This window comes from Pelodiscus sinensis, chromosome 17, assembly GCF_049634645.1.
Source record: "Pelodiscus sinensis isolate JC-2024 chromosome 17, ASM4963464v1, whole genome shotgun sequence".
Lineage (NCBI taxonomy): Eukaryota > Metazoa > Chordata > Testudines > Trionychidae > Pelodiscus > Pelodiscus sinensis.
Genome location: NC_134727.1, coordinates 39,260,155 through 39,274,662, shown reverse-complemented (window position 1 = coordinate 39,274,662; position 14,508 = coordinate 39,260,155). Strand labels below are relative to the sequence as shown.

General features: G+C 52.5%; 1 protein-coding gene across 1 annotated transcript in view; it reads right to left on the bottom strand.

The window, feature by feature from the left end:
• Nucleotides 1-14,508, bottom strand: part of ITK (IL2 inducible T cell kinase) — a 58,353-nt gene that overhangs the window by 6,505 nt on the left and 37,340 nt on the right. Inside the window, exons 8-16 of the mRNA XM_025179060.2 lie at nucleotides 13,340-13,394; nucleotides 11,182-11,261; nucleotides 8,145-8,281; nucleotides 5,996-6,070; nucleotides 5,145-5,316; nucleotides 3,906-4,122; nucleotides 2,497-2,561; nucleotides 2,289-2,407; nucleotides 811-968 (exon numbers count right to left, since the gene is read on the bottom strand). Coding sequence (XP_025034845.2) covers nucleotides 811-968; nucleotides 2,289-2,407; nucleotides 2,497-2,561; nucleotides 3,906-4,122; nucleotides 5,145-5,316; nucleotides 5,996-6,070; nucleotides 8,145-8,281; nucleotides 11,182-11,261; nucleotides 13,340-13,394 — 1,078 coding nt within the window. The remainder of the gene's footprint in view (nucleotides 1-810; nucleotides 969-2,288; nucleotides 2,408-2,496; nucleotides 2,562-3,905; nucleotides 4,123-5,144; nucleotides 5,317-5,995; nucleotides 6,071-8,144; nucleotides 8,282-11,181; nucleotides 11,262-13,339; nucleotides 13,395-14,508) is intronic.

The window sequence follows — 14,508 nt, the reverse complement described above, 5'->3', positions numbered from 1 at the left end:
TGATGTGGTGGGTTCAGGGCTGCTGTCCCTCTGGTTTAATCTCAGAAACCGTGGACCAATAAAAGCCGACTTGCTGTGACTTCTGCCTTCTAATGTGCGACTCAAATCCCGCCCTTCCCCACCCCGGTGGATGTTCCTAATGTGAATGAGCCGGCATGAGTTAAGCCTCGCTAAGCGGAGGCAGCTTGCAGTGGTCACCTGCAGAGCCAAACTGTCCATAGGAGGCATCAGGGCGGTTACGCAGGCCCTGTGCTTTTGGGGGCCCTGTGGAGAGCTGAAACGGCCTAGCAGCCTGCTCTGCGTGGTCATGCCGCCCTCTCCCGGCCCTGCCCCAGAGCTCTCCGGTTCCCGCCACTGTGGAGAGGCGAGGCACAGCGGGCCGGGAGGACGGCCCAGTGGGGTGGAGCAGGCTGCCTGGCCACTCAGGCTCCCACCATCTGTGCAAACCCTGCTGCCACCATGCCAGCCCTCCCGTAGTCTCCCAGGCTGCATTGCTCGGGGGGAAACAGGATGTGGCACAGTGGGGGGGGGGGGGCTTAGAGAAGGGGTACAAAGGGGGAAGGGTGGGACCTGAGTTGCCCCAGACCCCATGCCCCCTTTGGGACAGCCCTGGTCACACGCGTTAGTAGGCCAGTTAAAGACCACGGTGGAATGTAGGGTTCACGTTAACGTGTGTGAAAACTACACACTGCTTTGTCCCCGGGGCTTTGCCCCATGTTAGCTCCCTCCCGTTAGGGACAGGCCGTTTCTCCGAGCAAAGACTTAGGGGAGGGATCGAAGTCTCTTGCCCATGTGAACTACGTTGCTTACCGCGTTCCAGCAGCTGCTCATGAGCTCATAGATGGCCTTGGAGGCCAGCTTGGGTTTATACAAGCGGAGTCCTGCGTTGATTTCCTCCACCACCTCCGCGTTGGTCCGGTTTTCGTAAGGGATTTTGCCTTCGCTGAACACTTCCCACATCAACACTCCTGAAACAACAATGGCAATGACCGGAATGGAGCAACCGCCACCTGCCCGAAACAGCCCTCCCCAACAGTTCATATTAGAGGTCCTCAGCACCCCAATCCACCCGCCCAATCCCACCATTTCTATCTGCTTCCAAGCCCCCTCCTTGAAGAGCCCGACGGCCACCATTCTTCCATCTGAGGAGCGTTGGATGGGCCTCCCCTCCAGATCACACCCCCATCTCGCTCCCTAGAATCCCAGGGCTGGAGGAGACCTCAGGAGGTCAGAGTCCAGCCCCCTGCCCAAAGCAGGACCAACCCAAACTCAATTCTCCCAGCCAGGGCTTTGTCCAGCCGGGACTCAAACACCTCTAGGGATGGAGAGTCCACCCCCTCCCTAGGGAACCCAGCCCAGCGCTTCACCCCCCTCCTAGGGAAAGAGTTTTTCCTAATATCCAACCTCGACCTCCCCCACTGTGACTTGAGACCATTGCTCCTTGTTCTGCCATTTGCCACCACTGAGAACAGCCTCCTCCAGCCTCTCTGGAACCCCCCTTCAGGGAGTTGAAGGCTGCTCTCAAATCCCCCCTCACTCTTCTCTTCTGCAGACTAAACAAGCTCAAATCCCTCAGCCTCTCCTCATAGGTCGAGTGCTCCAGGCCCCTCATCATTTTGGTTGCCGTCCGCTGGATCCTCTCCAATGCACCCACATCCTTTCCCAGAACTGGTCGCAATACTCCAGATGTGGCCTCACCAGTGCCAAATAAAGGGGAATCTCTGGATCTGATGGAAATGACCCTCCTAATGCACCATTCGCCTTCTTGGCAGGGCCCGTTGCATTGCCACCTGTCGCTGCCTCGCTAGCTCACTGCTCTTTCTCCTTTGTCCTGAGAACAAAGGGGCCATGCTCCCGCTGGGAGTCTTTATTGAGACCAAAGACCCATGGAATCCAGCCAGTGGTCTAAAGTCTCCAGGATCAAGGTCTTGGTGGTAGTCTGACTTCAGAACGGCCACGCTGGGTCAGAGCAAAGGTCCCTCTAGCTCGGTATCCTGTCTTCTGATAGCGGCCAACGCCAGGGGCCCCAGAGGGAAGAAATAGAATCATCAAGTGATCCCTCTCCTGTCACTCATTTCCAGCCCCTGACAAAGAGAGGCGAGCGACACCATTCCTGCCCATCCTGGCTAATAGTCATTGATGGACCTAACCTCCATGGATTTCTCTAGCTCTTATTTGAACCCAGGTAAAGCCCTGGTCTTCACAACATCCTCTGGCAAGCAGCTAATTGAATCTCTCACCTCCCTCCCCCCCGCCACCCTGCTTCCGTTGTGATGAAAAGTTCTTACCAAATGACCATACATCCGACTTGGTGCTGTAGTTGGAGTAGGAGAAAACCTCTGGGGCAGACCATTTGACGGGGAATTTGGTGCCTGTGGAGCTAGTGTACTGGTCATCGAGGACATACCTAGAAGAGACAAAGGGCAGCGAATGCTCAGTGACACGCCCGGTTGTGATCGCTCTGCCGACACGCTGCCTAGAGGTTGCACGTGTTACCTGGACATCCCAAAATCCGACACTTTGACCACCTGGGATTCTCCGACCAGACAGTTCCGAGCGGCCTGCAAGAAACAGCGGAAGATTAATAGTTCAAGGTTTATCGGCTGTGAATCGTTCTCTTATTAACAGACGATATTTAAAGAACTGCTGCATGACCCCAGGAGAGCAAAAGTGACATCAGAAAGTCACTTTCTTAGCAACAGGAAAGCAGAGGATGAATGGCGCTGGAACTGAGAGCATTTCCCGGGGGCAGGGGCAGACAATCTAATGCGTCTCTGCTTTCCCATTGCTAAGAAAGTCCTTCATGTAGTTTACTCAGCTCTTGTACTTTAAAGATCCATTAAAGACCCAGGCAGCTACCCACCGATCCATTAAAGACCCAGGCCACTGACCCACAAGCCGGCTGAGCTTGGGTTAGCTAAGCAATTGATAACGACTCCCCCAGGCACCGGGCGCACTCCGGGCTGAGCAATCCAGACCCTCCCTGACAACAACAAACCCGTTTCTCACAAACCGCTTTTGAAAAGTGACTGATACAGCCGGAGCTGGCATGAGGCAGCGGCTGGACTCGCACCTCATAGCCATGACCGGGCTGAATGAAGGAGACTCTGCCAGAGGAGGGGGGTTAGTAACAGGGCACCGCGGAGTGGGACAGAGCTTTGACTTCTTGGCTGAGCTTTGACATGATGGGGCTGAAGCATGGGCAGTGGGCAAATAGCTGGCCCATGGCCCCGCCCTTCCACCTGAGGCCCCGCCCATTCATGCCCTAAGCCCCCGACGCATTGGGGCTGCTGGCCGTTGCTCTAGGCTAGTGTTGTCCACCCCCAAGCATGGAGCAGTGCCCGTCCCTTCAGCATCGGGCAGCCTCCCTGCCTAGTATCGGGCTACTTGGCCCTACACACCCCAGAGCACCAGACAGCACAGCCCCAGCTTCCCTGGCCCCAGAACCTGGGGAGGGCACACCGCCCCCAGCTGCAGTTCAGCTGAAGCTGGGGGGCAGCAACACTGCACCCCCAGAATGCCAGGAGTGCTGCTGCAGTGGGGCGCTGGGGCGGGGAGTGGGCGGCATTGCTTTCCCCCACCTATGATACCTGCTGCCCCTGGCTGCCAGCAAACGGACGGGGCTGGAGCCAGCTGTGAGGGAAAGGGGCGGCCCAGGCGAGGGGGGACTTTGCACCCCGCCTCCTCTTTGCATGGCCTTTCTGGGCTTAGCGCAGGGAAGCGTTGGGGTGGGAATGCCCGGTGCGGGCTAACCTAGCCTGCTGCTGCAAACAGGGGACATGGCAGCGTCTCCTCCGCCAGGCCTGCTCGGCGGGGGAGGGAGCAGACACGCAGTGAGGGGAAATCGCCAGAAATGAGCAAATTCTGGCTGGCTCGGGGAACGAGTCGGTTTGGGGCCGACGTACCAGGTCCCTGTGAATGACAGAATCCTGCTCCAGATAAGCCATCCCTTCGCACACGTCCTGGCACATCCCCAGGAGGGTCTCCTTGGAGAAGGTGCCCCGCTGGTTTCTGAGGTAATCTGACAAGCAGCCGTGTTCCATGAACTCAAACACCAGGCAGATGGGGGCCTGTTCGAAGCACACGCCATAGAGCTGCACCAGCTTGGGATGAGACAGCTTCCTGCCAGGAAGACGAGGGAGAGGAGAGGGCGGTGGGCTCAGAAGATCTGCAGTCACTCAGAAATTGCCCTAAACACCCGCCCCGAACACTGTGCAGTAACAAACCTCGCTAGTACCCCTACCGCCCGCCCTCTGCCAAGTGTTAGCTCTTGCTGGGAGACGGACAAGTGTGAAAGAGGGAATTTAGGGGTGGATTCTAACATCCCGTTAGTCCCGCACTAGTGAATAAACAACGACTTTAACAGAGTTATTCTGGATTTACAGCAACGTCAGTGAGATCAGATCCGGCTCTTGATATTGGTATGCAGTGAAAGTCTAGCGCTGTGAAAGCATCCCGGCCTTCACACTCAACAGACCTGCCGCTCCTTTTACATATACACTTTACAATCACCTAATGCGTTTGCCTCTTCAATACAGTTGCACCGATACACAGATTTATGATCAGAAACATGCTGCACAAGACTTGTTGACACATTCTGAGCACCCTAAACACCCCCGAGAACAACGGGTCAAAAAAGGTGGTGGTTTCTCCATGAACGTGTTCAAATAAAATGGATTTTGGTCCAGATTTTGTGAGAGGGAAACCCTTCCCCCCCACAAACCAAAATCTGGATTGCCCAAAGCTGAAAATGATTTGGGGGTTGTTGTTTTTCAACAGAAGCAAAACAAGTTTAGATGAAATTCCTTCTTGTGGCACGTTTTTGGCAGAAAGTCTTTTTTTGTCCCCAAACCCACAACACTATTATGAAGAAACTGTGATTAGCTGAATATTGTGGGTATTGGTCAAAATATAGACACATTCTGTCACACAAAACATTCCCATGGGCCATCACTGCTACTGCATGCACGTTTATACACCTCTTTCAAAGAAACATGCCGGCATCTGACGAATAGTTTTGTTTCCATAATATTATGTTAGTGTCTCAACGAGGGAGCCCTGAATAATCTTGGTGGGGTTTATTTTTTCAGTCACGCTGAGCACGCCCACAATATCCCAGCTGAGCGTACGAAGCGGCTACTTACATCATGACTTGGGCCTCCTCGATAAAGTCCTCTTCTGACATCGCTCCTTCGCGAATGGTCTTTATAGCCACTTTCGTCTTCTCGAGCCAGTAGCCAAGATGGACCACCCCAAACTGGCCGCTGCCAATCTCCTGCACTAACGTTAGCTCCCAAGGATTGATGACCCACTTCCCTGTTAACGGCAAGGGCACAACAGGAGTGAGGATCGACCAGTGACATATGAGGAAGGATGGGCGTGTGGGGGAGGCACGGGGCTAGGATTCAGGTGATCTGCTTCTGCCTGTAGGATTCTGGGCTGGACTCCAACTGGCCATATGAAAATGTGGGATGAGAATTATTCCTTTCTCCCACCCTGTGTCTGTCTTGTCAAGTCTTCATGGCAGGGATATATATGCAGCATTTAGCACAGCTGGGCCTTGATCTCAGCTGGAGTCTCTAGGAATGACAACGATGACTATCACAGTATTACTGGAGGAAACACTTTACAACAGTAGACCTGTCACATGGCCCTCAACTCTCAGCTATGGCAGATTCACACACGACTTGGGAAGATGAAGGGTCTTGCTTCAGCATTCATGTCGGTATTTAACATGGACTTAAACAGGACTGGAAGCTGTTCTGTTCCTCCCGGGAGGTTCCTTTCCTCAACCGTGTTCACGGTGCGGGGCCTACAAGCTCCCTGGCGGTTTTCAGCATCTGGTCATCTCTCTGGCAAATGTCTGAGCGTAAAGACTTGGAAATGGCCAGGTACTGCTGGGATGTGTCCATAAAGAGATTCAGACCCACAAAGCCAACCTGCTCTCCGGGGGATGAACATGCCCTCTTAAGACAATGTCAGAATAACTCCTTACCGTAGCTCAGTCCTGCTGTGATAGGGGCCTTTTCTCTCCAGGAACAAACCGCATACCGCAGACGAGTGACGAGCCCTGGATTGTGGAGGAAAAGATGGGTCCCGGTTATGGTACCTGATCAACGCGATGAAAAAAGGGCAAAGGTGACCTATCGCCATAGCAATGCCTGATCAATGGGACGTGGTAAAGCAATGAGTGGCGTGTGGACCAGCCTGTGCAAAAGCTTCCTTTGGGAGGTCAGAGGTAGGTGTTTCAGTGTTTTGTACTGGACAGAAAGGCCCTGAGGACACTTGTCATTGTGACCTTGGCCAGGGTGGATGATCGGGCTTTTCTAGAGAAGAATACAGAGGAGTTTTGCATAGTTGCCCTCATTAACGTCACTGAAAAGGCAGTTGTTCAGCATTCTCAACAGTCAGAGAAACTCTGCAATGACAACCATGAAAGGTGCTCCAGGTGCTCGCTAGTCCGCAAGGGATTTGGTAAAATGTTGATAAGAAATGAGGTGCCCAGAATAAGTAGCTCTAGAAAAAGCAGATTGAGTGGCCCAACTAGTGACCCAACCTGGTCTTTTATCGAACCCTAGATTCATAGAACCCTAGAACTGGAAGGGACCTTGAGAGGTCATCAAGTCCAGTCCCCTGCCCTCACGGCAGGACCAAGCATCATCTAGATCATTCCTGACAGGTGTCTGTCTACTGGCTCTTAAATATCTCCAGTGATGGAGATTCCACAACCCCCCCTAGGCAATTTAGTCCAGTGCCTAACCACCCGGACAGGTAGGAAGTTTTTCCTGCTGTCCAACCTAAACCTCCCTTGCTGCAATTTAAGCCCCTTGGTTCTTGTCCTATCCTCAGAGGCCAAGGGAACAATTTTTCTCCCTTCTCCTTGTGACACCCTTTTAGATACTTGAAAGCTGCTCTCATGTCCCCTCTCAGTCTTCTCTTTTCCAAACGAAACACACCCAATTCCTTCAGTCTTCCCTCATAGCTCATGTTCTTTAGACCTTTCATCATTTGTGTTGCTCTTTTCTGGATCTTCTCCAATTTCTCCACATCCTTCCTAAAATCTGGCACCTAGAACTGGACACAGTCCTCCAACTGAGGCCTAGCCCCAGTGTTCTCTAGAGCTAACTTTATTCTCAGAGAAGCACGAATCGAGAAGTCCTGAGGTAAGGGCATCAGCTGTTGTTGATGCCTTGCAGTAACCGCTAAATCTCGCTTGGTGGCATCCGAATCTCTGTTCAGGTCAAGGGCTGTGACTTCCTGTCTATTTGAAGGAAGTAGTTTCTGATCTACATCAGCCAGAGCCTTCATTTTTGCTCAGTCATGAACCAGGAGCTATGTAAACTAGAAGTCTCCATTACCTGATGTTTTGATTTCTGCTGCAACATCATGCGATATGTTGAGAAACAAGGAGCAGTCCTGTGGCACCTTAGCGACTAAGCAGTATATTATATCATGAGCTTCCATGGGTAAAACCCACTCACCAGGTGAGCTAGGATTAAAGTTATAGACTAACATGGCTACCCCTCTGAGACTTGATATTTAGAGGCCATCTTTCATACCCAAGGCATCTCTGTGAGCTTTATAATGTTAAAGGAAGGATGCTGTGTACTGTATGCCAGTGCAGCTACGGTGAAATCTACTGTAGATCTCACACAGCCTTAGACGTTAGAACCTGCTGCAGTGGAGAGGTAATGGTAGGCCGGATCTACACTAGACCCAGCAACTTGGCTTAAGGTATGCTTGCTTACCTTAAGCTGAGCTTGGCACCATCCCCACAGCGGGAGGCTGATGGAGCAAATGTTTCCGTCGGCTTCCCTTACTCCAGGCAAGAGCAGGAGTATCGGACACCGGTGGGGGTGCCCTATGAGTTTGATTTAGTGAGTCTTAGCTAGACCCACTAAATCGAACTCCGGAAGAACAATTGGGTCGCTCTTCCACGGAGTGAAGACATGTCCTTAGAAACTATGTTGAGACGAACCCTTTACTGTCATCACAAAGTGCCATGAGATTTTTGACCTCTGGCTAAATAGCTGCCAGAGGGGAGACAGAAAGGGTTTCCATGGAGCATTTAATTGGAGAAGCAGAAGTCCGGAGAGCCTTTGTCCTTCCAACCCCAGTCACCCGAGTGGGTGAGAAACACTCACCTCCTGCGTTGTGCTGGTGGTAGTTGACGAGTTCCGGGATGGAGTCGAACACGTGCTTCTCTGCCAAGTAATACCGCTTGGGGTTGTCATTAGTCTCTTTGATGTGATAATGCTTGATGACGGGGCTGTTGTCATTGCTGCAAAAGAAGCCGTATTTGGTAAGAATAACAGTCAACAGCAAGAACCCGGGAGGAGGAGAGACGAAGGGAAGAGGAAAGAACACCCGCAAATTGCCAAGATTTTCCCCATTCTGCTGCCCCCAAATGAGTCACATTTGGCAGCCCCTGGGCGGGAAAAGAGTCCATGGAATAATAGGTATCACCCGACTTTGCAGCTACACAGCTGGACAACGAGCTGCGTAAACCGTCTTTCTGCCCTTCTCCCCGGAGTCAGGCTTACACATCTCAATAGCAGACCCCCACCCTTTGGAAAAGCATGTTTGCCACCAAGCGAGCCTGGGGGGGGGGGTGTCAATGCACGGGAATGGGAAATGGTGCGAGTTGTTACCCTACCCGCTGGCGGCGGGAAGACGAGGGTGCCCGTTCAGGGTGCAATGCAGAGATGAGACCTGGAGCGGACACAGGGCGTGGCCAAACTCCACCTCTGGGTCTGACTAGGGGGGTCTCAAACTTTTTTTTTTTCTCATGACCCAGTTGAAGAAAATTCTTGAGGTCCATGACCCATCAGAGTTGGACCAGCCTGTGGGCTCCGGGGTGGGGCTGAGGAAAGGCTTTGGGGACTGAGAGGGGGCTCCAGCATTGGGGGTGAGCAGAGCTGGGGCAGGAGGGGGTTACCTTGAGCAGCTTCCGGTCAGCGGTGCAGCGAGGGAGCGAAGGCAGCTTCCTGCCTGTCCTGGCACCGCAGACCAGGCTGCCCCCAGAAGCAGCCGGCAGCAGGTTCCCAGCCAATGGGAGTGTGGGGCTAGTGCTTGGGGTGGGGGCAGTGCATGGAGCCCTGTGCGCTCCTCCCCCCCCCCCCGCCCCACACACCTAGGAGCCGGGCCTGCTGCCGGTGGCTTCCAGAGCGTAGCACAGTCTGCAGGGCCAGGCCAGGCAGGGAACTGCCTTAACGCTCCCCCCGCTGCTCACCTGACCCCCCTGCAGCAACGAGCCCCAGCGCCCGACAGCCCTGGGTCACGACCCCGAGTGTGAAAGCCCCTGGTCTAACTCCTGCTCCCCTGCACGCACAGGGAAGACCCTCCCGCCGCTGAAGGAGTGGGTTCATTTTTAACCTCCCAGTGGGGGGACACGCCGGTATATTGGAAGAGGGACGCGCTACCGTCGTGTCAAATAAACCAAGCCACCTGCTCACTTCCTCACGCCCTTCCCTGAGGGCCTCCCTTCTGCTGACAATGGGTTCTGTGGTGCCTCGGGGACTGCCTTCAAGGCAGCGCTGCCACCGTCAACGCTGGCATTTTAGCCCATTGTGTGAGGCAAGCCGCCCCAAACAGCCTCCGCAGCACCCAGCAGGGTCTATACGGGACACTTTCAGCACAGCACCATCGTGTCCACACGGCCGCAGGGGAGCGTTAGCCCTCGGGAACAGGATGGCATGAGGCCGGGGGACTTTCCCTCTCATTTTTTCCATCTATGCGCAGAATAAATGTTGTTTTGTGCACCGAGGCATGTGCAAATGTGCACCACCAATAGAAACGCATGCTACCAGCTGTGGGTGCTGTGGCAATTAGCTGGGCAGCACCTGAATCTCTCCCGGGCAGCCACCCAAGCGCTCGGCTGACAGGGAACACTGCCTCCCAGCGCCTGAGAGAGCGGGGCCCGGCAGAGCAAGTGGCAGAGGGGAGCCCAGGAGCTGCTGCTGGAGCCGCCCTCCGATGTCCCGGTGTTTTGCTGCCTTCCCACCATTGCCACCTAGACCAGGCTACAAGCCCGAATAAAATCACCCATGTTTCAGCACAGGGGACAGTTTGCAGCCCAAAAAGTCGCCTGTCACCAGTTCAAGGTGTTTTGTTACAGGGGCTTCAAAAACTAGCCCAGCTGGTGAAAAATCCCCTTTCTCTGCAGCGCCGCTTTACAGGCTGAGCATCCCAGCCGGAGATCCTGGGCAGGGTCCTGCAAAGCTCGTTTCTTCTGCACGGCCAGTTGCAACTGGACACAGGAGAAGGTGCGAGCACCATAAGCACTGAGTGTGCCTGGCACCACGTGGTTTCAGGAGCAGAGGAGCTACGAAGATACCCTGCGTGGGGGGAAACAGCAGCTAAAAGCCCTGCCAGAGCTGAAACTCTCTGGGAATGTGGAAGCCAGCCTAAGAAAGCTGGAGGAATACTGTGCTCTACAGAACACCCCCCCCCCCGGGGCTCTCAGAGAGCCGGCTGTGAGCACAAATCTCTACGTCTGCTTTATTCCTCATTACTAAGACCATTTCAGCTTGTTGCATGTTGTGTATTTTCCGCGGAATCCCCTTTTAGGGCTTGATCCTGTAACCACGCAGGCTCCGTCTACCCTGGGAAGGTTTGGCGCCAAAGCGCTGTCGACGTGCAAAAGTCACCAAAAGTGAAAACCAGTTTTTCTGCCTCCCGTTGTCGACATTTCATGGCCACATGGGCTAGCACCCTGTGGATGGATAGAGCAGTGCATTGTGGGTGAGCATCCCACCGTGCAGTGCTGTAGGAAGGCTGAGCTGATCCCTTTGCTTCTTGGGATTCTCTCCAAGTTCTCCCACAGCCTCCTCAACTGCTGGGAGCCGCATCATGAGTAGCTCTGTGAGCTCTCCATGCTGAGGAATGACAAAGCAGCACAGCAGTCTCTCCAGCCCTCCCCCTGCAGCCAGCCTGCCGCTTTGTTCCTAGCCAGGCAGAACAGGAGCTTTCCAATAATCTGCTTTTTGTTTCCCCAAATGGAGCAGCTCACTCAGCTCTCAGACACTTCCCGGAGCTGCTTATGGGGAGGGGCACATGCTTGCAGGGCAGCAGAGATCACAAAACACTGGGCATGACCATCAAGACAGAAACCCCCCCCCCACCTCAGTGGCTTGCTGAAGCCATTGCATTGATGTAGAAACCCGCCAAGCTCAGCTGTACCTCAATGCTTTGGTGAAAACGGAGACTGTGTACATGCCGGGCTGCCTCGAATCTCTCACCATGAAGGCACCTTCCTTACCCTGAGCCAGGAGCAGAAGGAAGAAGGGGGGTTAGATACACCATGTGGGGAGAAACAGGTTTCTTAGAGGTGACTTTACTCCATGCATGGTAGGGCCTCCAGGTGCTACTGCGATATAAGTGACTGATAATAATTCCCCCTTTGATCCACAAGGCCCTGAGGTTTGGAGCATGACTTTGGCCTGAGTTGCTCTGAACACTTCTTGCCCCTCCCTCCCGTCATTCATGATGGGGAGTGCTGGCCAAAAGTCACCCACAAGCAAAGCACTGGTTCAAAAGGCAGCTAACAGTCACTCACGATAAACACTTCTCAGATACAACCCACAGTGCAGCCGCACTGGCGTGAGAGACAGGAGAAATCAACTCCCTGAGCCACCTGTGGAGACGTCCTGTAGGAGTTTATAGGAAATCTTAAAAACAAAACCCCAGCACACACCGGTTTTTATTTCCACGCTTCAGAGCAGGATTAGAACCAGTCGGAAAATGGGGTTGGGTGTCGTGCAGAGACTTCTGACCAACTATTTTTTCCCCTCTTTTCATTGACATTTACTTTGGTGAATGATCAGAAACTGAAAATTTCTGGCATTCAGCCAAAGCCTTTCAGTTTTGGGGCCTCGTGCGTTGTGATGAAACAGGAAACGTTTCTGTGGAAAGCAGGAACTGTTTACAGAAAAGCTTGTTTGTGGATCTCCCCGTTTTCCTTTTGCAAACAGATATGAATGAAAATTTTCAACTAGCCCTTGTTAGCATGTAGTGTCTGTTTGGAAAGGGAAAGTGTTCTTACAAGCACTTCACAGAAGCAGGAAAGGTTTTGATATATGGACACATATTTGTGTCTTTCCTTATCCCCACAAGCTGGGTGAGAAATATAAGAAGAACTTAGAATTCAGCTGTTTTATATTCCAGGCAAACCAGAAGCTCTTTTCCTCATTTGTCTTTATTTCAATGTCAGAGACAAGCCAGGTGAGGTAATGTCTTTTTTTGGACCAATTTCTGTTGGCGTAAGAGATGCATGCCGCCGAAGATGGTCTCATAGGAGATATTATCTCTCCTGCCTTGTCTCTCCAATAACCTGTGACCAAAACAGCTCCGACATTGCATATAGTAATGAAAAGGTATTCAGATGGCACCACACCAGTTCCATGGGGGACATTCTCTTTGGCCAGGTCTACACTGAAGGGGAAGGTTGACTCAAGACACGCAACTCCAGCTGGGTTAATTTCGTAGCTGGAGACGATGTACCTTGATTCGAGTTTCCCCACCGGCCCCACAGCAGGAGGCCGATGGGAGCAAACGCTCCTGTCAGCTTCCCTTACTCCTTACAGGAACAGGAGTACCAGCTACCGATGAAGGTGCTCTCTGAGTTTAGCTTAGCAGGTCTTTACTAGACCCGCTAAATGGAACTCCGGAAGATTGATTGTGGCAGCATCAATCTTCCCCGGAGTGAAGTCGTGACCTTTGTGATGCCTTTGTGATGATATCCTGGATATGTCTGTGGACCTTTTCCAGAGGGGATATCACATTAACTCTTTCTGCATGGGCTATGTGGCATCCTGGTGGTGTAGCTAAGCCACATCCCTTCCCACCAACTGTAGGAAACTTGGAATAACAAAAAGGTGTTTAACACACAGAAAAGTGGGCAAACGTCTCATGTGAATGAGGAGCCTAAAGTCTTTACTGACACTAGCTTTAGGTTGCCAGCTGACTTTGGCAGGCAGCTGCATGTCGCCCCACTGGGGATCTGCATCAGTGGGTTGTAGAACGGACTGTCTAAATTTCTCCTGCCAAGCTTTGCCATTACATCTCACTCCTGATCTGTAGACTGTGCCTTGCAATTCCAGTCCAGAGCCCAATGTAGAGCAGAAACTGTCCATCAAGCTCCGCTGTGGAGAGGCAAATGTTTTTAGGGGACTAACTCCAGACCAACAAACTCATCGACATTGGAGACGAGGAATCTAGACCTCTGGAGGCCAGACACGACTCCTTAACCCCTGGGAGTCACCTCGCTTCCTCCCTCAGGTACAGACTGCAAAGCAGAGTCGAAAGCAGCCACATTCATTCCAAAAGCAACCCCGCTTACCTCATCTCTGAGGAGAGTTTCTGCTTTGCTGCGGCTGATACTCTTATTGTACCACCTGAAAGCATCAAAAAGACTCAGTCAGCAATTCCAAGCGGTGACCACTGTGGGATTTTTTTCCTCGCTGCCCCCAACTTTCTTTCGCCTCAAATAATTTCAGTAACGAAAATCTGAAAATGGAGGGAAAACTTTCCCGCAAAACAAAAATATTTGGTTTTGTGCAGCATTTGACTATGGATGAGAATTCCCATTTTAAAGCAGCCCTAGTTTTATTAGTAATAGCGACGTGTTACTGAGGTGAACAGGAGCTATCGCCCACATCAGGGGTATCAACTGAGACTGGTCAAGAATGCAGAGTAAGGAGAAAATGCTGCAGTTTCTTATTTTCGTGTGAATTCACAGGCCCTGAGTCTGCGGTCTTCTAACTAGTATGGTCATATACCTCTGTTTCGTGTGGTAATGTCAGTCATTACCAAAACAAGGATTGTAGTGACTATGAAATGTGCAGAATAGTGGAAAATCAGGCTCACTGAGGGTACAGCTACACTGCATGGCTATTTTGGGATTCTGGAGGGATCCCAAAATAGCTACCCCGCATCCTAACAAACCGCCTGTCATTTCGAAATAGTTTTCAAAATAACGGGCGCGCTATTTCGGCATCCCAGTAACCCTTGTTCCATGAGGGTTAAGGGATGTCTCAAAATAGCATGTTATTTTGAAATCTGGCACTGTGTAGATGCGCCAAATTTCAAAATAAACTATTTCGAAATCGATTCGAAATAAGATACGCAATTGGGGTAGCGCAAACTGCGTATCTTATTTCGAGTTTAGGGTGGTGTATTGACGCACCCTGACTGAGTAGCAGTTGTAGTATTAACAATGTCTCATTCTTGTATAGTACTTCTCAGGCCCATACATGGGGGGGGGTGCGAAGGGTGAAAATACACCCCCCACTATGGTCCCCCAAGTAAGCGTGCTCCGGCCAACAGGGGAAGGCAGGAGAGGTGCGCTGCCCGACCCTCCCTGCCCCAAATTCTAGCTGGCCGGCAGAAGGCTGCGGTTGATCCCCCCCCCCACTTCCCTCAGGAGCAAGGCCGGGGGCAGAGCTGGGCCTCGCTTCTGGGTGGGGGAGCGGGGGAAATCAGTCCGAGCCTTCCCCAGGCTAGCCGGAG